The sequence below is a fragment of the Scleropages formosus genome, chromosome 5, assembly GCF_900964775.1.
Source record: "Scleropages formosus chromosome 5, fSclFor1.1, whole genome shotgun sequence".
Lineage (NCBI taxonomy): Eukaryota > Metazoa > Chordata > Actinopteri > Osteoglossiformes > Osteoglossidae > Scleropages > Scleropages formosus.
In genome coordinates, this window is record NC_041810.1 from 1,921,076 (window position 1) to 1,943,039 (window position 21,964).

A 21,964-nucleotide genomic window follows, 5' to 3' on the forward strand; every position below is an offset into this window, starting at 1 on the left:
CTCGCACCCCGCGCCGCACCCTAAGTTTGTATTCGTATTAGCTTGGGGGTTCGCGAGGTGCAGACCGAGCAGGTAATAATTGAATCAAACAGCGCAGGTGGTGACGCTCCCGGTTAATAATGTGATCAAAGAAGGGACATGATTTGATTTTAGGAACTGAAGGATATTCGTTCAAATGTGAATATTACTCAGATCTCCTTAACATGCTATTTTCTTTCTAGTTCTATTGATCCGGCAGAGTAAAATGCGCAGCGCTGGTTGAACAGTAAAGACAGGAACAGCAGGACCACGTGGTCTGAAAGCGGAGTTCAGGGCTTCTGTCTTGACGTCTGAATGTCTTGGGGTCGAATCCCTCTCCCGTTAGCGTGCCATACATTGCAGAATGCGTATTCCTCTTCCTATATATATGTATAAATATATATATTTTCTTGCATGCATATGAAAAGCATGTTTCCTGCAAATTCCTAACTAATATGTAATATAACCATATTCTCAGCTCCCTAACAGTTTAACAGAAAACAAACGCATCTGGGATCAGGCCAGTTTTAGGGTTAATTTTTTTCTTCTGCATGTTGGAATTTGGGTGAAAAAGATGCTTTGCGGTCACCTGTTCAGCACAAGGCGCCCTGCACCTTGTGTTGTAAATGTTTCTCCACGCTAAATTACTCTGTTTGGCCTTGCGCCCTGTGTTGCCAAGTTCACCATGACCCTGCTCAGGACAAGCAGTTCTTGAGGATGCTTGGATGGATAATAATATTAATAATAATAATAATAATAATATCCACTTAGCTGACACTTTTCTCCAAAGTGACTTACACTGCTAAACTCGTTACACTGATTTACCAATTTTTATACAGCTGGGTCATTTTTACCTCATCAGTTCAAGGTAAGTACCATGCTGCATCTACAACTGTTGTCATTATCACTGTCATTATTGTTGTGGTTATGTGATTATTATTGTTACGCGAACGTCCATATAATATTTTGCAATCAGTATAATCAATTAACAGCCGGAGTTGTTCATTTCTGTCTGACATGAAAACTTGCACTGAACATAGCTCCATTTCGTAAAATTGAGACATAACAGAATAGTAAGTTTAGAATCAGAACAGTTAATGATACAAAATAAGAACTTCAATGCATTCTTTTATTTGAAATGATAATTGAAATACAAAGAGTAATAAAATAACCACGCATTTTAACTAAATATTCAAATGGTTAAACTGTTGGTTGTTATAGGCTTTTGTAGGTCATTTCTTCATAATGGAGGCAGAAAGCCTTGCAAAGCTTGCAGAGACAGAAGCGGGCTTCAGTAAGGCTTGGCAGCATTCCATCCACAGGGAGTCGGGCAGTGGACATTGTCCTTCAGCGGAAGCTCACTGACTGAGGGGTTGGACAGGGCTCGAGGTCCTATTTGTGGGACTGTTCCACCTTCAGGTCTCTTGCCACCAGAGCAGCTGTGACCGGGTGCATGGCTGCTCGATGCTGCAGGAACATGTTGACTGCCTCCTGGCGGTACTTCTCAAAGTTGTACAGCTCCCTGGGGGGCAAAAAGTGGATAATGGATGGAGGAGGGGAGGATGAGGCCATCACACAAACCACATGTTCAAACACACTGCTCAGTGTCACTTCCCTCCTAACAGAACATGTGTTTCCACTAACATATCATTCTAAATAATGTATGGAGGACTGTATCATTAAATCAGAATTCAAATGTTTACATTTACATTAATTCCTTTAGCTGACACGTTTCTCTGAAGCGGCTTACAATGTTAAGATACTTACAACTCTACCCATATCATTGGTAGACAATGTTTTAAAAGTTGTCTGCTTTGGTGACGGGGGGTGCGGTGGCGCAGTTGGTTTGACTGGGTCCTGCTCAGGTGGGTCTGGGGTTTGAGTCCCACTTGGGGTGCCTTGCAACGGACTGGCATCCCGTCCTGGGTGTGTCCCCTAGCCCTACGCCCTGTGTTGCCGGGTTAGCCTCCAGCTCCCCGTGACCCCACATGGGACAAGCGGTTTCAGATAATATGTGTGTGTGTGTGTGTGTGTGTGTGTGTGTGTGTGTGTGCGCTTTGGAGATAAAATGTGCTATTTAGTATGGAGTTTGATGTGCTGACTTCAAATATGACAATTAAAATTGGCTACTGTTTCCAAGATATTAAGCTTTTCATTTTACATACTACGTACATATTAAATGGTATGTAAAATGTAAAAGGGGGGCGCGGTGGCGCAGTGGGTTGGACCAGGTCCTGCTCTCCAGTGGGTCTGGGGTTCGAGTCCCGCTTGGGGTGCCTTGCGGCGGACTGGCGTCCCGTCCCAGGTGTGTCCCCTTCCCCCTCCGGCCTTACGCCCTGTGTTGCCGGGTAGGCTCCGGTTCCCCGTGACCCCGTATGGGACAAGCGGTTCTGAAAATGTGTGTGTGTGTGTGTGTGTGTGTGTGTGTGTGTGCGTTTGTAAAATGTAAAAGCTTAATATCTTATCTAATAGAGATATATTGGGCAGTATGGTGGCAGAGCAAGTAGTGCTACTGTCTCATAGCGCTGGGTGGTGTAAGAGGACGAGGGTTCGATCCCTGCTCAGTCTGTGTGGATTTTGTATGTTCTGCGTGGGTTTCCTTTGGGTGCTCAGGTTTCCTCCCACAGTCCAAAGACATGCTGTTCGGGTTCCCCCATAGTGTGTGAGTGACAGAGAGTGTGTTCCACTGATGTATGGATGAGTGACCCATTATAAGTAGTATATCTAGCAGTAAATAAGGTGTGTGGGCTGATAGCACTACATTGTATCCATTGTAAGTTGCTTTGGAGAAAAATGTCTGCTAAGTGAATAAATGTGTATGGTGGACATGTAAACCAAGGTCTTTTCATGTACTTAGAGGAACCAGTGTATTATCCGTGTTCTACCAGTTACGTGTTTCGTGAGTGGTAACGGTCCGTGTCATATAAACCCAATTGTGTAACATACAGTAATGAGTGTGGTATTGGGTTGCGCACAAAGTCTGTAAAGCTAACCTTTGTTTGCAACATAAGACAACCCAGTATCTAACACAAATAATGTGTTGCACAAAGCCGGAGCAAAGTACGTGCAGTGGGCGCTCTGTTTGCAAATGTGCTCCAGGTGGAACATCTATATTAAGGAGCAGAATCTTCTGGTCTCAGCTTTATTGCTGTAAGATACACTTTCAATTATTATTTAAGAAAGTGCAATTTTCAACTTTATCCACACAGGCAAAATCCTACAGTGCAGGCTTCCCATGATTTATTTACAGTTTAGGTTCTTAAAAAGTTTGAAATACAATTATAATATTTTAAAAGCACTTAGACTTTTAAGCCTTTTTGAGCTTTGAGCTACAGTACAATTAAAAATAATTTAAATTGACTGAAAATAAAATGCTTTCTCTCCGCTCCTATTCAGTGCCAGCTGTTGACTGACACACTGCATAAACGTGTAACATTTATCATGTTATTAATAAACACCGAGATTCAGGAACACCGGGGTCTATTTTTGTTCTGTCTGAGTGCATTTTACTGCTCGACATGGAAGCAGAGATGGCTTTCACTCCACGAAAAACAGAAATTTTATACGAGTGAAGAAAAAGCTATTCGAAATAAATAACTTGGTTAAAAAACTGAAAAAAACTTTCACAGCAAGGTTTGCAACACGAGGGGCCAGTGTACTGCACTGTGCATAATTTGCCCATCATTATTTTGTATTTAATGACTGGGTTTCTGGGATGAATGGAAAAATATGCGACATGAAATGACTGCAAGGGGGTGCGGTGGCGCAGTGGGTTGGACCGCAGTCCTGCTCTCCGGTGGGTCTGGGGTTCAAGTCCCGCTTGGGGTGCCTTGCGGCGGACTGGCGTCCCGTCCTGGGTGTGTCCCCTTCCCCCTCTGGCCTTGCGCCCTGTGTTGCCGGGTTAGGCTCCGGTTCCCCGTGACCCCGTAAGGGACAAGCGGTTCTGAAAATGTGTGTGTGTGTGTGTGTGTGAAATGACTGCTACCCTCCTGACCCAAGGCAGTTGCCATAGTTACCTGAAGAGTGGGCGCGTGTACTTCAAGCGCCCTTGCTCAGTTGCCATCTGGAATGCAAGTGGTACAGCCTCCTCCCATCTAGCTCTGACACACAGATGCAGCCACCTGAAACAAACCTGTGTTATTATACACACATAGACATATGCGCACAGTGACAAGAAACATACGTGAACAGATGGTCAAACGTGAACGAAAACAATATCATTTCCATATCATCGCACCCACAATATCATTTCCACCCTAAAAGCTCATGAAGACACCATCTCAGTGTACCTGAACCGTATCTCACAGTTTTTGATGCTGTTCAGATTGTAGACCTCCTGCATCCGCTTTACATGGCTCAGCGGCAGGGGGTTCTGGAGGAGATACCATGTTAAAAACGGCACGAAATACCTCGGTGCAGCAAGTCCGTAACAGTGATGCGTCTAAATAGCAGTGTTCCATGAGCATTGTGGAAGAGGGATGCTCCCATGAGCACGGTGATTCCCCTCGGTTACCTGGTGCAACAGCAGGGCCAGAAACTCAGTCAGCTGTGGGGAGGAAAGGGCCTTTACATCAGCATCACTGAAGCTCGCCAGGTCCTCCTCCTTTGCCTGGGAGGGCAGAGAGTGAACCTACGCTGTCATCTGGGCCTTCAACCTTCACGGACTCAGAGAAAAAGCACCACCCCCTTCAACCAGACCATATTCTAACTCAGATGTCACTGCTTTCCAAAAACGTAAAGACGATAAAAAGTCGAAAACAGCACCTCCACCCATCTGTTGCACAGAGCAATGCAAACGTCTGCCAAGGTGTTGTCGTACCTGCGGACGAACGGGTGAGAAGTCAGCATAGGCGTAGTTCTCATAGGATATCATCAAAGGGGTCAAGGTTCAACTAATTTACTCATCTGAAGAGAGCAGTCCAACAATGAAGCACATAAAAAATCAAAAGCAGAAACTGACCAGCAGCACTACGCTAGCTGCTAATATTAGGACAGCACAGGTGAATAGATTTAATACTTTCAGATAGGCTCCAGTTAAAAATCAAATCACTATGGAGTATATGTGACTTAGCTGAACCTCCTATGCGCTTGTACTGATCAGGCAATGATGGATGACACAAGTTAGCGCCGCCTCTTCTGTGATTTATTTTATCGTTATTGCCATTTTTCTCCTTTTTTTTTCATTTGCATAGCAGGACATAGTGACTATGAAGTCACTAAAGAGGAAGGAGCTGTACAAAATCAGCCTTTTTCCCTCATACTGTAAATGTTCAGTAAAATTATGTCTCAAGCTGCCCCCACACTTACTGGTTTGTGACAGGGGGCATCCCTGGGGTGTTCATCCAGCCATCCCAGTCAACCTTCTTCAGGATGTCCACCTAACATGGAAGGACATGTGATATACATGTTTCTGAGAAATGAGTAACACCTGTGCTAAAAAGTGTTGAAAAGTTTCATAAGCTGTTACAGAATCAGACTGCCCAAGGTTAAAATACACAATACTTATTACAATACACAATACTAATACTATAATACTCAGAGGGGATGTGAAAAAGTAGAACATTTTCACTTTTTTTATAAGCATTACTGCAGATGCATACTGCAATCCAGATCATTCCACCACATCCGAGTCAAAGCTGAAAACCTTTGTACTTCTGGACCTCTTATGCATGGGACCACCAAACAGGCAGAGGTGGAGGAGTGTAGCAGTTTAGTTGGGGTGAAGTGAGCGATCAGGTCTTGCAGATATTGTGGAGAACCACTGATGGTTTTGTAGGCCATAACCAGAGTCTTCAATTTGATCCAGGCAGTTAAAGGAAGCCAGTGCAGAGAGATGAGGAGGGGAGATATGTGGGAATGCTCCGGCAAGTCAAACACAACTCGGGCAGCAGAGTTCTGTATCAGCTGTAGAGGGTTGATGGCAGAAGCCAGAAGGCCATACGGAAGACAGCTGCAGTAGTCCAGGCAGGACATCGCCATGGCCTGGACTAGTAGTTGCGTAGAGTCTCTTGCTAGATAATAACAGTTCCTGCAGATGTTTTGAAGGATGTTATGCAGCTGACTAATTTAGTCAGCTGAAAACCAAAACTGAAAACACGTGACTGAAGCCAAAACAAAGGGGGTATGGTATGCTTATTCTAAACCCCTGAGTGACATGCAGTGTAGTAAACAGTAGTGTGGTGCTCAACTTTAGTAGTGTGCATGGAAGTTGTTTAACATGGTAACTGGTAATATTTCTTTGTAATATGTTTTAAGGCTGTGTACTGGTTATGAAAATGGAAAATCACTGTGGAACAGGCTGTACCAGGCACCATGTTGAGGTGGCCTTATAGCGGTTTTGCTTGCGTACCAAGACCGTGTTATCACAGGCAGATGTTCCTTCCTTGCCTGCGAGCAAGGTCCGCTTAAGAAAGGGGGGTCGGATGTTTCTGTATTTGGACGAAAATGTTTTGAGAACGAGGAGAATGGAGAATTACTGAGGCCAGAGAGGAGGACACACCTGTTGTGATGCCTACAAACGCATATGTATTTGTATGAGCTTACAAATTAAAGAAGGGCGACGAGGAACGATCGAGGAGACGCCCAGTTTCCTGGTCTCTCCCATCAGCCGAAGTTGTCATGAAAAGTATCCATGTGTCTGAGTGTATTTCTTTCACGGTCTCATCGGGCTGAAGGGGAAAGAGGGAAATTTCTTTCACGGTACCTAAATAGGTAAATAAATAAAACTAAGAGCTACGTAACGCACAACAGATTACTCAGATCTATACGTTGAATTACACGAGGGAAACGTGTGCCGGGATATAGCAGCAGCAAACAGACACGAACTGCAGAGCGATCCTCTAATGCGAATATCATGCACTCTGATTTTGAATTGCCTCTATTTTCTCTAAAATTATGTTCTGGGAAATATTTTGCCTATATAGCACTTTATTCATGTTTCTTCGAAGGTTGTTAATGTTCTGACAAATTAATCTTCACTACAATGTCGCTACAGTGTGCAGTTGCTGTAAAAACAAGGTACAACGGACACGTACTCTCCCTGGTTTAATTTTTATTTTACGTCATGCCCCTCAAATTGTGTTGAGCGTTGTTTTATGTAGACAAATTATTGATAGATTTGTATGTTCGTCATTCTGATAAGAATTTTTGAGTTGCTGTTTGGATGCATACCTTGTCCTTGAAGTAGGTGAATAAGTAGTTCTTCCATTCCTCAGTGCTCACGCTACTGTAGGCGTACAGCTGGATGTAAGACTTGACGAAACCCATGAAAACCTCTGTCAGAAAATGGGAAAAAAAAACATCTGCTGAGACCCTGGAGATCAGGAGGTGGAGTCATGCACAATGACAAGTGGCAATTCCTCTTACTCATTATGTCCAGGGTGAGGGTCGCGTTTACTGGACCTTTCAATATACTACACTGCAGGGAGAGTGAACGAGATTGTTATATTCCTGCACTGTTTAAGGTGCGTCATCAGAAACACATCTATGATGTGCAGAAAGAAAGGACACAGAGGCACATGAAAATGAAGTCAAAATTGAAGAGCATTCAGAGCAGAAAGTCTTGGATAAAGCTATCATATTAAAAATACGTTCACGTTCTATTCTAACGTTTCCATTAACTTTGAGCGACGCTGAACGTACAAACATTTTGTCTCCAGAAACTCCTATTTACTTCTAGTTGCTGTCTGATCCATCCCATAAACCTGTGCGGCATCTTGTTTTCCCTGACATTCACAAACAGCAAACACAAGCTGTAAAAACTGCGGAAGGGAACTGAACGAAGGTGATCCGACACCCTGCTTCCGCTTCTGCTCCGCCTGGGTGCACTTTACTGCCACCTAATGGCTTGACATGGAAACACAGGTGGCTTTCTCTCCGCCACAGATGAGAATTTTAGGAAAGGCGTAAGTGAAGAAAATGTTACCTAAATATAATAATAATTTAAATAATTATGTCTATGAAAATCATACATTTAAATAATTTGAGTGACGATAATCTGGAGAAACACTTGTATCTTCGGAAACTCATAACTTAAATGTGTGCAACACAAGGACCCAGTGTGCTGCCCTGTGTGCATTTCTAGCTGGCACCATTATACATTTAATGACTGGGCATCTTGAAGGTAGGAGGAGGCAGATTTGAATGTGTGTGAGGTGTGGTAAGGACTGCTAGGATAGGAGGTGTGTGTATGTGTGTTAAAGTTTGTGTAGGTAGGGGAAGGGGGGCTGATACCTGGCCCACCCACCAGTTCCTCAAGGTGGTAAAGGAAAGCAAAACCCTTCTCGTACGGCACGAAGGAGAAGGCTGCATCCGTGTCCACCTCCTTCAGAGAGGGTACCAGGTTGGTCAGCGGGTTGCTTTGCCCAAAGAGGTTCACCTGTGTGACCGAAATAAAATGTTAAAATAACGCAGGAAAGATGTACAGGTTGGGATTCAGGTTCAAATTTTGGCACAATTCATCGGCTGCAGAAATTACCTATTGTGATGAGGCAGGACATAGAGTACGTGCAGTAATGCCTCTTTAAACATCATAACGGCAGCACACAGCCCGTGGATCATTTATCATGGCTATCGGCGGGCTATCGGCTTACTGTATTGATAAAAACTTATTAAAATGAGATAGGTTACATTCTTTTTTTTTTTTTCTGAGAACACTAGGCCATCAAATCTTAATATCAAAGAAAACCTGTGGCGTGTTGATAATTATTAGAATTATTTGTTTAGCTGATGCTTTTCTCCAAAGCGACTTACAGCGTGCAACTATCGACAGCTAATTATCCATTTATACAGCTGGGTAATTTTTACTGGAGCAATTTAAGGTAAGTACCTTGTTCAAGGTTACTACATTTGAACCTGCAACCTTCGGATCCAAAGGTAGCAGGTTAAAAGAATAAAATGTGGCAAAGCAGTTTGAGTTTCATTTCTGTTTTTCAAAATTCTTAAATTTTTGGAAAACATGTTTTTAAAAATCATATCGTGAAAAATTATATTGTGATGTACAGTATGGGACTGTAAGGTCATTCCAGTATCTCATGGCCCAAGATCTGACAATGTGAGAATGATCTGTAGTAACAAAAAGCTGATGGTGCTTAGTTGTGCTGGTTTCCATTTGTGCCCCTTCTTGGTGCTATAGTGGCGCCGCTGGTCACTTCTGTGGTGGACTCACCGTGTCCTGCAGCTCCTTCCAGCCTCCTATGGCCTTGAACTGTCTGTACTGCTCACTTTCCAGAGCCCTGGCGATCATCCTCTCCAGGTACACCGTGTGTCCCTCGTTCAGCCTGAGAACACGTTCGGCAACATCATTCCCGCTAGATTAAACTACTGTAGGTTTAGGAAATCTAGGAAAAATCCCGCAAAGTCTAAGAAAATGCATTAATATGCCATAGAAAGCGGGAGCAATTCTTCGGTTACCAAAACGTTAAGCCGACAGCTCCACGCTAAAATGCCATCCAGCTGGACGAAGAAGATGAGGACCACCGTCCTCAGCTGCTGCGTTCATTTATATTTATTAATAGAACGGATGCTTTTCTCCAACATGAGCTACAAAGTTAAACTATGGTACTTACACTGATTTACCATTTATACAGCAGGCTAATGTTAACTGTGTCAGTTCAGGTAGGTACCTTAATCAAGGATACTATAGCAGTGGGTGGGATTCGAATCTGGATATTTTGAGTTAAAGGCACTAAGAAGAGCAGCTCTAACAGCCATGCCGCCTGCTGCTTGTGCACTTCTGCGTCACGAGGCAGATTTCTTACAAGATGGTTAAGGCTCAGAATACAGAAGTGTGATTCCACAACTGCTGACTCAGGGATAAGTGCACAGTTAGATCAGGTAAAATAAATACTATGCAACTGTTGTGCAAAGGATGGGGGACAAAAAAGATCCTGTTTTCACACAGACAACGCAGCGAATGCACACACACGCGCTGCCTGAAACCGCTTGCCCCTAGCGGGGTGACGGCAAACCGGAGCCTAACCTGGCAACACAGAACACAGGGCCAAAGGGGGAGGGACGCACCCAGGACGGGACGCCAGTCCATCACAAGGCACCCCAAGCAGGACTCTAACCCTAGACCCGCCAGAGAGCAGGCACAGGCCAAACCCGCCGCACCAGCGTGCCCCCACGCAGTGAATGCCTCACACAATATCGTCAGTATTTTGGGCTGTACCAGAAATGCTCCCAGCTTTTGGTGGTCACCAGGTTTCCGGTCCAGCTGTGGGCAATCTCATGGGCGATGACCTGGAGCGGGGTGGCACGCAACGGAGGTTGGACAGCGCAGCTCGGACACCAAGCGTGTGCACGTGATCCTGAGGGAAAGAGAAATGGGCACTTACCCCAGATAGAGACCTGTCTCCAGCCTGGAAAGGGAAAGAAGGAAAAAGCACACTTGAGCAGTGCACTGATCCTGAAGTTTACCATGGGGAGGGGGTGGCATTATATCTGTCTGCAGTCCTCGACATGCCTAAAACCACCTTCATCCTTCATCAGAAGTTACTGGCAGCTCAGCTACTTTTGAATGCATGTAGACAGTCATGGATTTCTGTTAATTAAGATTAAAGCTGTAAATGGGTCACATTTGACCATGACGCATCTTGAGGGTTATACTGAAGATGTCGGTATGTGTGAGCAGTATCAGACTCTGGACGCTCACCAGCAGAGTTGGTGTGGCGTATGTGAGGCACGGATTCTCCATGCCCCCATAGGGGAAGGACGGGGGAAGAACCACAATGTCGTATTGCCCCCACACATAGGGGCCAACCAGGTCCTCAGCCGTCTTTAGCATAGACTCCGTCTAAGAAAGGGAAAGGAAGAGACACACATTTATGCAAACCCACACACACACACACACACACACACACACTCCTTTTGCAAGCTGGGTGCAGTGTATCTGTGCTCTACTTCACCTTTGGATGAATGTATTTTTTTTAATGCCTTTCATAAGCTCCCGAAACTACAATTTTTCACCATATTTACTGTATATTTGTATTTCAAGTAACACCACACAAATATGGGTATTTGTCCAGCCAGCATATAGGGGGTGCGGTGGCGCAGTGGGTTGGACCACAGTCCTGCTCTCCGGTGGGTCTGGGGTTCGAGTCCCGCTTGGGGTGCCTTGTGGCGGACTGGTGTCCCGTCCTGGGTGTGTCCCCTCCCCCTCTGGCCTTACGCCCTGTGTTGCCGGGTAGGCTCCGGTTCCCCGTGACCCCGTCGGGGACAAGCGGTTCTGAAAATGTGTGTGTGTGTGTGGGTGTGTGTCCAGCCGGCAAAGAGCCGTTGCACAGTGACTAACAATGCAGTATACAGTGATGCACAAATACAAACATAAACCTAACTCACAGAATCCAGATTAACTGAACCTAATGAATGCTTGAAGGAGGGGGAGCAAGTCGTCAGCTTTTTTTGCAGACGTTTCTACTTTCCTGAGACAAAGTGCAAAGTCATCCTTAAAACTCATTCAGCCTCAACGTTGGATAGGAAATCCGTTCATTTACATTTACATTTATTTATCAGACACTTTTCTCCGAAGTGACTTCCAATGAACTCTATGTAGTGTTATCAGCCCACACACCTTATTCACAGTGGTGACTTACACTGCTAGATACACTACTTACACTGGGTCACTCATCCATACATCAGTGGAACACACCCTCTCCATCACTTACACACTATGGGTGAACAGCATGTCTTTGGAGTGTGGGAGGAAACCAGAGCACCCAAAGACTTACACTGCTAGATACACTACTTACAATGGGTCACTCATCCATACATGAGTGGAACAAACTCTCTCTGACACTCACACACTATGGGTGAACCTGAACAGCATGTCTTTGGACTAGCGTGCACATGGTGTACATAGTACGTAGTTTACGTAGTGTGTGATGTCTGTTCAAATTCCGGGCAGATGTGATTGTACCTCGGCAAACTCGTACGCTGCTTGGTCCACCAGCTCTTTTTCGGACCACACCTTTGACCGGGGCCCGATGTCCCTGTGGGAAACAGGCCCGAGATGAGAACGCTTCCGCAGCAATGTCGCCGGAAACAGTCCGAACGCTGAACGTTCGCGACTCCTCCGTAAAACAGCGTAAGTGCATTTGAATTAAAACCAAAGGAAGCAGAAGTCGACAAAAGGCAGTAAAGGAAAAAGTAAAAGAAGAACTAAAACCACAAATCCGGAGAAACAGCATGAGAAAGAGACAATGTACTGTGCCCAGTCTTGAAAGACATTTATCTTAAAGAAGGAAGAACAAAGTGCTTCTCCACTCCTCTCTTTTTCAAGGAACTCCTCACACTGGCACTGTCAGCAGCACATGATTATTACTGCCATAGTTCTCTTCATATATTTCTCTTTATCTCTCTATAGGTTTGCATAACATTTCCATTTTCGAGTATTCATTTGATGACTTACAGTGGTTATCGTATTTATACATCTTGAGGCCTTGCTCGCTGGTGCTGTAGCAGTACAGGGCATCCGAGGCTGCGTTCTACTCGCGCCGATGAAATTAACATGCTTACATGGTCAAGAGCGAAGTAATACAGAGACAAGTTCCATTTTAATGCGCCCTAAAAATTATACATACACTCATCCCCATGACTTGGAACATCCAGTTTTTCACACATCTTTCTCCATCATTATTAATACTACTCATTGTTAATCAGTCTGGATTGTTATTTCTATGGTCTGGAGCAGCACGATAACCTGAGAGCCTACCCGAAAATTGCAGCAATCGGCTGTGGGAGAGACTGAGACGCACTGCATTATGGGAACCACATACCCATGCTCTCGCACTCCGTAGTGTCACACTTTATTTATTCAAATGTGACCCTTTTCCTCTGCCGTCCTTAAGCCAGTCCATGCGCACCAAGGCAGCAGCACTATTTTTCAAAATCATTACTTTTCAACATTTATTTTATACACACTAGACCCTTCATGTTCACCCTTCATGAAAATGAAATTTCCACATCTTTCTAAAAAATACCGCATAAACCCCGATCACCTTAAGACACAGCAGCTATAAAATAAAGCCACAGAAAAAAATGCAAACACGAAGGGCTGAGTGTTTAATATTGTTAGTTATTTATTCCATTTTAACGTGTTACTATCATTTTCCTTATGATATTAGGTATCATTTATGGTGAGCTTGCAGTAAACTTGGGATGGAGTTGTAATGAACTGAAATTTTCCCCCATAAGAAATAATGAATAAGCAATTTTATCATCCATTTTTTCAATATTCGATTAGTTTTCAAGAACAAATTAAGAGCATTTAATGGGGGACAAGCCCCGCGGGACAATTTCTTTATTTAGTACATTGAGCCTTCAAATAACTGGGTCCCATACACCAAAAATCTGCTACAACAATTAAATATATATCACTTTCTTAATACAATGAGCTTGTGATTCAGTAAAACGGCATTTTTTCTTTGTCATTCGTCTCATGAGGAGAGTTTGCAGTACCCAGCCAGGATGACTGCTGTAACAGCGTCCCCAGGAATTCAGGTTAAAATGTTTAAATGTTGTAAAAATTTCAGAATCAATGTGTTTTTTTATCCACAGAGAGGACAAGAACACAGCGAAGCACTTCTTCAAAACGAGAACTGCAGCACGTGAAACACAAGCTGTCCAGGAACAGGTCTTAACAACAGCTTTTTTACCAACACAAACTATAAAAAAGAGAGTAACAAGAGCCTTGGAAAAGACACCACTTTCCTGTACTTCTAGTACAGGGTTTCCCCAATGAAGAAAAGGTCTGTAATTGTTGCGCCACCATGACCCTACATTGGATATGGATAATATCCACTGATATTGTGCACTGATAATACACAAGCTGGAAATTATTTTGTCATAAAAATTCAAAAAAACATAAAACATGTTGGTGATATCATGAAAATCCATAAAAATACAATCTATGATGACACATTTTCTATTTCGATCCACAAACTGATTTTTTTTTCCATAAGAAACAACGGTACTTTGACCATCTCACAATGGGAATTTGTTTAACAGGGTGACTTCACAGAATTAATGAACCCCCATTTGACGGATGGGTGTATGGAGTTATGGATAAAAATAGGTAGAAATGAACAAACAGCAAATGTTTTTTTTCTGCAATTGTTCATACAGAAAAGCATGTCTATGTTTCATTTGTTGTGACATTAATTCTCCTTTCAAAACATATTGAAGACAGAGAAGACTGAGAAGAGTTAATAGTTTAAGACAAGTGGATTACCTGCTCTCCAGCACACCAACCACAATGGCAATCAAGTAGGATGGAATGGGAACCTGAAGAATAAGGAGAAAAAGTCATGGAACTAAATTCCCAAATAACTTGAAACTATTACAGAAGAATCATTATAGAATCTGTAGGAAATATAACAGTGAATTCAAATAATTATTTTCGTACTGCAACACAATCATGTAAAACACTGTGGAGTTTACATGTTCTCCCAGTGTGTATGGGTTTTCTCAGGGTGCTCTGGTTTCCTCCCACAGTCCAAAGACATGCTGTTCAGGTTCGCCCATAGTGTGTGAGTGATGGAAAGAGTGTGTTCCACTGATGTATGGATGAGTGACCCATTGTAAGTAGTGTATCTAGCAGTCTAAGTCTTTGGGTGCTCTGGTTTCCTCCCACACTCCAAAGACATGCTGTTCACCCATAGTGTGTGAGTGACAGAGAGAGTGTGTGTGTTCCACTGATGTATGGATGAGTGACCCAGTGTAAGTAGTGTATCTAGCAGTGTAAGGTACCACGGGGAATAAGGTGTGTGGGCTCGTAACACTACGTAGAGTTCACTGGAAGTCGCTTTGGAGAAAAGCGTCTGCTAAATAAATAAATGGAAATGTAAAACAATCAGTAAACGGCTAAAAGCTTGGCTTGTATTATGTAAGATAGGTGTCTTCGGTAGACATCATATTATACAAACACTTTCCTTCACAGAGGATGCACCAAATGCGAGCACACACAAGGAAGCAGATAAGAAATGTGTGAAAAGAGAAGTTAAACTCGGATGCGTCATTCGAAACGATCAGAAAGATATGAAAAAGCTTTCTTTCACATGGTGCAATTTTTTTTTTTTTTTTTTGAGAAGAAACCCACCCAGGAACTAAAACTGTCGGCAGAAACATTAAGAGCTGAGATATGCGGATGATACCACTTTGCTGGCGGAAAATGAGGAGGATTTAAGGAACCTGTTGATGAGGTTTGAGAAATGTGTAAATCCTAAATTCGTACGGGAAATTTCCAGTTATATGAAAATGTATGATTGAGGTGTAAAATTTTTGGAAAAGGGTCAGCAAACACACACCGCCTGCCTGAACCTGTAGATGGTCCTGCTGCTATCCTGGGGGTCCGGCTCCTGCCCGTCACCCACCGCACCCATCACTGCCACCAACTCCTTGGGAACAGACACCTGCAGATGCGCGCACACACACACACACACACACACACACACACACACACACACACACACACACACACACACACACAAGACATCGATTACAATAACACGTGGACCTCATATCTGTGAGACTCTCACACTGTGAGCTGATTGGATCTCTTGCTCAGCCACATTTCACAGTTACGTTTAAGCTGTGAAATGAGACAAAAACTCATCCTTTGACATTCTGTTTTAAGAGAAGTGCCAGTTGATGTTGAGAAATACAGTACAGTTTGCAAAAATAGTTTACATTTCTCATTTACATTTATTCATTTAGCAGTCGCTTTTCTCCAAAGCGACGTGCATCTCATAATTAACCTTGTTAATGAGTATTTCAACTCATAATTGAAACATTTGCCAAAAAAAAAATGATAAAAGGTTTTGTTGACAGTAATCTGTAGGGCATATACAGCGATGAATTAATTACTGCCGTTAGAAAATGAGCAAATCGTGTTGGCCACAACGGCACAGTTAGGAGTCCAGCTGCGAACTGTAGATAAAGATGATCATCCAATTAATGAAGTTATTTGTGGAATTCTGCGCTCAGTCCAAAACACTTCCGTCCACTGCAGGTAAGTTGGACAGCGGTCACTGTAGAATGACTGCAGGAAAGTGAGCCCACGGCAAACGCAGAGCACCCAGTGGCGGAGGGGCAGCTGTACGAGCGTCACGGAAGAGCGGTGACTTGGATTAGGAACCGTCAGAAAAGTGCCGCTGAAGCCTTACTTTATTTAAATGGAATTTTCCTCGTGATCTTGAGTTTCACGTTCATGCAGCATGGTAATTTTGACTATCAATTCATGGTATGTACCTTGAATGAGGGCACTGCAGCAGGAGGTGGGATTTGAACCTGGATGCTTTGTGGCCAAAGGCCACAGTCCCACCTCCTGTCTTAAAACTGGGAGTCTTAGTGGAAACTGTTCCTGGATGCTTTTCGGGGAGGAGAGACCAGAGTCCGTGAATACAGAGAAGGCCAATCTTTCTGCACCATGACCTGCCATTGCTGAGCGCTGCACAGCTCTCCAAAAGCAGATGTGGTTAATGCATTTGTAAATGACCTTTCTGATCAGTTGCACTGCCCTCCCCACTGCATTCATGTGCAACATTATTTTGAAACCTTAGCCTTTTAGTCATAAGATAATGTCCACCGATATATAAAAAAATGCACATTCTGTCAGCTGCACCAAAGGCAGTCAATTGAATTTAAGAGATGAAATTATTATGAGCGCCATGCCACCCAAGGGCATTTCGCTTGGGCTTACCTGGGCATAGTAGGTGTGCTTCACCATTGGGGTGTCCTGGCACGGGATCATTGAGCGGCAGTGGGTTGCCTGGGATACAAGAGCGAAGGAAGAAAGAGGTGATGAACGTCAAGAGGAAGAGGATACATTGCAACCAAAGCAAAAGCACCCTGTTACATTATGTTACACCGTTATTACATTTTCTATTGCTGGTGTAATGCGCTCGTATTTTTCTGCAAGGCGTACATCACTTTGGCGAAAAGTGTCTGCAGAAAGAATAAATGTAAACGTATTGCGTGGCAGGGGGCGCGGTGGCGCAGTGGGTTGGACCAGGTCCTACTCTCCAGTGGGTCTGGGGTTCGAGTCCCGCTTGGGGTGCCTTGCGACGGACTGGCGTCCCGTCCTGGGTGTGTCCCCTCCCCCTCCGGCCTTACGCCCTGTGTTGCCGGGTGGGCTCCGGTTCCCCGTGACCCCGTATGGGACAAGCGGTTCTGAAAATGTGTGTGTGTGTGTGTGTGTGTGTGTGTGTGTGTGTGTGTGTGTGTGTGTGTGTGTATTGCGTGGCCTGCAATTCATCAGTGGATTAATTATAAAATTGGTGCTCTTTACTGAAACGGACTTATTCTGAATGTGTTAGTGCATAATGCTTAATATCTCAGGGCAAAGTGGAGCATTTCGCAACCCCGTCACCTAAAAGATGCTGAATAGACGGCTGAGATGAGTTGAGACCCTTTGGGGGAAGGGATACCTGGCACTGGCTGAACAGGTAGGGGTGCTTCTTCCCAGCAGTCTGTGCAGGGGTGAGCCACTGCAGCGCTGAGGCCCTAGGGGACGTCTCGTAGGTCACCTCGACGATCACGTGCTGTCCCCTGGACAAATTGAAAAAGCGTGTCAAGGGAAAGCGTGCACAGCCGACACACTTTCATTGTGGAACCATAACGCAGCTCCGTTCGTTCTCCGTTCTTTCATATCTTAGCTGAGGATGTTGCCGAAGATTAACCAAATACTTGTTAATATTTATTTAGAAAAATGCCGATATTAATTTGCAGAGACGACTATTTCTGCCGGAACCGTTCAGGTGAAATACTTCACCATTAAATATTTCCCGAGTCCTGAAATTGTCATCCTGAACTGCTATGTGCAAACCTGTTTTTATAGTTAAAAATGGCCACTGCAAAGTATCCTCCTTCCCCAATTTTACTATCGGGCTGCTGGAAGCGGCCTGTACCGAGAGAGCTCAAAGGGCAGCGAGATCTCCAGGGGGGTCCCGTTGAAGCTGTGCTTGGCACCCAGAGCGAACTTGGCTTCTTGTCCATTTGCTGCCACCTTGGAGATCTGAAGGTCTTTGGTGTCAAGAGTCTGTAAGACAATCAAGGAGGAAACATGGGTTTTATAACAGTGCCCATGCTTATTTATTCATTTCCTCTGCCATTCGTATTTGGTAATTAAATATGTAGCAGGACAAAGATACATTGCAATACAACCGCCATTAATAACCATTTCATATCGGTAATCGTGACGATTAAATTATTATAATTAGATCCACTATACTACTGCCATGGAATAGCAGTAAACCCGTTGTAACGTAGAGTACCCCTTGATTCCTAGAACCTGGCACCGGATAGGCACCAGGCCACCCAGACCCTAACATGGACAAGTGGTTAATGAAACGGAGCAAGCAAGTGGGTTCAATAAACCTTTTATTAACATTTTCATGTTATTAATTGTGGTTATTATAAGGATATTATCAACATGTCTGTATTTTTCCATTTTCACAATATTTGTTTATACAGAAGTACTTGCTTATTAATACTTGCTTTTGAGATTTAGCAATATATATGGAATTTTAAAATGTAATTCTTTTCTTGCAAAGGGACATATTGTGGTGTGTAAAAAAAATCAAGGGTTCACTGAATCAAAATCGTACATTTCCTCTTTTGTGTTCACTTCCTGAAGACCGTCAAACCGCAGAAGCTCTGGTAATTTCGCAAACTAACATCGGCAGTCCAAGTTATGCCGAGCTGTACGTCATTAAATAGCAGGAAAACCATTATAGTAACTTTAACAAGCTATTTAATAACATGTTTACACCACCCGGTACTGAGGTGTCGCAATTTCTCCTTTTCCCTCACATTTACAGTTTCAGCGAAACCACTCTGCTGCGATCGGGAGGCAGAGAGAAGAATGAAGACACAGAGTTGGAAACGTTGGATCCATTGCATCACTACAGGAAACGCTTGCAAAAGATGGGGGAATGCACACTGAGCAAGAGTTCCTCATTTGTGTTGAAGAAACCTGCAATTTTAATTCCAGCCATACAATGAAGTATCGCGGTGAAGTTTCCAACAACAGGGTGCCTCCTGGGACTTGGTCCAGAAAAACAGAGAAAACTATTAGGGGTCCTTACCAAGAAAGTCATATTGTTGGGATTTTAGGTGGTCACTGATGAATCTGGAGGGATATCCTACCTGTAAGATCCCTTCGGGCGCTCGGCACAGGGAAAGTCTGCTAAATTGGTCCGGAATAGTTTTTACTGCGTTTTCCACTGATACGTGTATGATAAGAACAAGAACTTGCACGGGCTGCGGGCATCCCGGAACCGGAGCGAGGGTCCCGGGCCTGTCTCGGGGTGTTATATCTGTATCCGAGCAGCACGATGCACGTACGGGTCTCTGTCCTCCTCCCTAACGTCTTCAGTACCGGACGACCCGTCATTTTCAGAGCTGCGGAAACCGCAGTCCGTGCTCCACCAGAACTGAGGTGCCACCAGAAGACAGCCTTCAAGTTAAACTGAGTTTAAAAACTGGATGTGAGAAGTCTTTGATGTCATGCAGATATGTGCAGCTAGCCTTACCACATTCGTGTGCTGGCACGGTAAAACTCAAATTTTGCCTCTCTTATGAAACAGGCTGCGAATCGCCTGCCAAGAGAGCCGTGTACAATTACTCTACATGTACGAGCAAAGACATTCTTGAGTTAATGTCACGCCCAGGGCCTCCGCACCTGCCACCGATCGGAGAGGATGGGTATAAAGGGGCCGTGTCAGCAAACCTGCTCCCGGAACCTCATCCAGAGCAACCGCATCGCCGTTCCTCCATTCCTGTCGCCGTGATCCTAACCCTTGCTATTCTTCCTCAACCACGTCGCTCGCCTCACCCTTCGGAACCACGTCTGCGGATCGTCCGAGCCACGCCTGTCCCCGACAACGGTTTCTACCTTTCCCCTTTGGTTTTCTCCAAATAAACGCGCTCGCATTTGGGTTCCCTGCAGCACCGCCTCACCTTCGCCTCTTTCGGGATGACAGTAAATCCTCACCTGCACTCAAGCATTCTGGGCTGGTAACTGTGATGTTCTTTTTCATCGTGCCGCCAAATAAACATCTCATTATAATGTCGCTCGGTTGCAAAATGCCAAAATAATCAGTCGTGAGCACAAGAAACTGAAGAATGCATCCAATAGATTAAATGCATCATATTCGCATAGTAGCAACCGTTTGGATTTATAAAATGCACGAGTACAGTCTGATTAATAATACCATTAACTGGCATCACTAATATCATTGGGATATTCGAGCTCAAGCGACACTGAATAACAAAGCAGCTACTTTACCAGAGAGGAACATTTATCCTCCAGCATCTCCACGGTGAGAGCGACTTTCCCTCTGATGACATGGCTCTCAAAGTCCACGTGCAGCATCAGGTTCAGGTGCTTCGTGGTGCACCTGGCTGAAGAGGAGAAAGAGCAAGGGTCTATCACTGGTACCATGGTGAGCGACAGGTTCCTCTGCAACAGCCACCGAAGCAACAGCTTTTCGAGCGTCCCTCTGTTCGTGTCTAGCCAAATCCGCCCCACCCGACACCAGTCTGCCACGACCCGCAACTTCTGCATTCCTGCAAAACTGCAATGGCCCATATGCATTACACCATCGCACACTGCACACTCCCATGCATGAACAGAGCAGAGAACCATTTGGAGCACGTTGTATAAACAAAGAAAAATTACTCAACTTCGTAATCATTATTATGCAAAAAGAAGGGGTGCCCACAATATTCAAACCTAACGTGATCCCCCCAGTATCTGAACATAACTCACTGCAATATTTCTGCTAGTATTTTTTTCCCCATTGGCACTGTCATGGATTATTATAATTTGTGACATATAGAAAGGGGAAACAGGATGCCCGTGCCAACAGTGTCTGGAGAAGATCTCCAGCTGACCTCTCCAAGCGAATGTACGATTGGAGCTCTGCATGAGGAGAAGAAAGTTCATTTATAGCCTTAGCAGCTACAGTCTGTCACGTCAAACAATCCAGCTAAAGAGAATTATGAAAGAAGTGACTCTGCCTTCAGAGATTAAAAGAAACTTTCTGGTCATGAAGCTACTGCCAACCCAGTTACATGTCTTACAAAAGAGCTAAAGAGACTGAAACTTCTACACTTGTGTGCAGTCTTCCATGTCTGTGAGCAGAAGGACAATTTTGAGACGATCTCTACTGAGTTCACCCCAGGGATTTACGACACAAGTTCTGTGAATATTAAGAGGGAGAGGAAGAAAATACATTCCACAGTAATGAGAAGTACTTCAAGAGAAAAAAAATATGAGACCTACAGAACTTCCTTCCTTAAATTTCAAATCTCTAATAGCAAATACAACCTAGAGAAAACAAACGTATATCGACAGCAGAGAGAGGGCTTAGATACAGACACAGGATCACTGAAGCGCTGCTTGTGTGTTCAATAGCACCATTGTTATAGCACACATATTCCAGTGGCTACATGTAAAAGTGACATATGAATAGTGGAAGAGAGACACAAAGTAGTAGGTGGTGAGGTTACCAGGAGCTTGGGAGGGGGGATATGGGTCCAGAAGAGAAAGGTTTTGAGGTGCTCACTGAATTTTGAAAGGGATTCAGCAGCTCTGAGGGGAAGAGGGAGCTCATTCCACCACAATAAAGCCAAAACTGAGAACTGACAGACTTTTAATTTTGGATACCCGGTGAGAGGGATCACAAAGCTGCCAGAGGTGGAGGAGCACAATGCTCTTGTGGGGGGTGTAGGGAGTGATCGGCTCCTGTAGGTATCGGCATGCAGATCCTGTGAGTGTCTTGCAAGTTGTAACCAGATTGAACTTGTTATACAGGCAACTACGGGAAGCCAATGGAAAAAGACAAGGAGGGGAGATGCATAGGAATGCTGTGGCAGGTCAAAACTCAAGTTGTACCATGGTATTCTGAATCATCCAGAGAGACTTGATGACAAGGGGAGGAAG

The 21,964-nt window shown here is 44.2% G+C and overlaps 1 protein-coding gene across 1 annotated transcript; it reads right to left on the reverse strand.

Moving 5' to 3' along the window:
- Positions 1-1,152: 1,152 nt before the first annotated feature.
- Positions 1,153-20,599, reverse strand: lta4h (leukotriene A4 hydrolase). The gene is made up of 19 exons (XM_018739498.2): positions 20,306-20,599; positions 17,925-18,055; positions 17,445-17,565; positions 16,718-16,786; positions 15,324-15,428; positions 14,249-14,301; positions 11,936-12,008; positions 10,673-10,813; positions 10,356-10,379; positions 10,190-10,260; positions 9,185-9,296; positions 8,251-8,395; positions 7,189-7,292; positions 5,326-5,396; positions 4,783-4,837; positions 4,532-4,627; positions 4,308-4,390; positions 4,035-4,139; positions 1,153-1,540 (listed from the first exon to the last, which is right to left on the reverse strand). Exons 1-19 carry the CDS (start codon positions 20,582-20,584, stop codon positions 1,411-1,413), a joined length of 1,968 nt encoding a protein of 655 aa, XP_018595014.2. The 5' UTR covers positions 20,585-20,599; the 3' UTR covers positions 1,153-1,410.
- Between the last annotated feature and the right edge of the window lie 1,365 nt (positions 20,600-21,964).

Excerpts from the sequence above, each read along its gene's own strand:
- lta4h (XM_018739498.2), bottom strand. The coding sequence starts at position 20,584 with ATGCAGAAGTTGCGGGTCGTGGCAGACTGGTGTCGGGTGGGGCGGATT. Across the intron at positions 15,429-16,717 it reads AGCACACCTACTATGCCCAG|GTGTCTGTTCCCAAGGAGTT; the intron begins GTAAGCCCAAGC and ends GCGCATCTGCAG. Across the intron at positions 4,628-4,782 it reads TGTGCAACAGATGGGTGGAG|GCAAAGGAGGAGGACCTGGC; the intron begins GTGCTGTTTTCG and ends CTGCCCTCCCAG.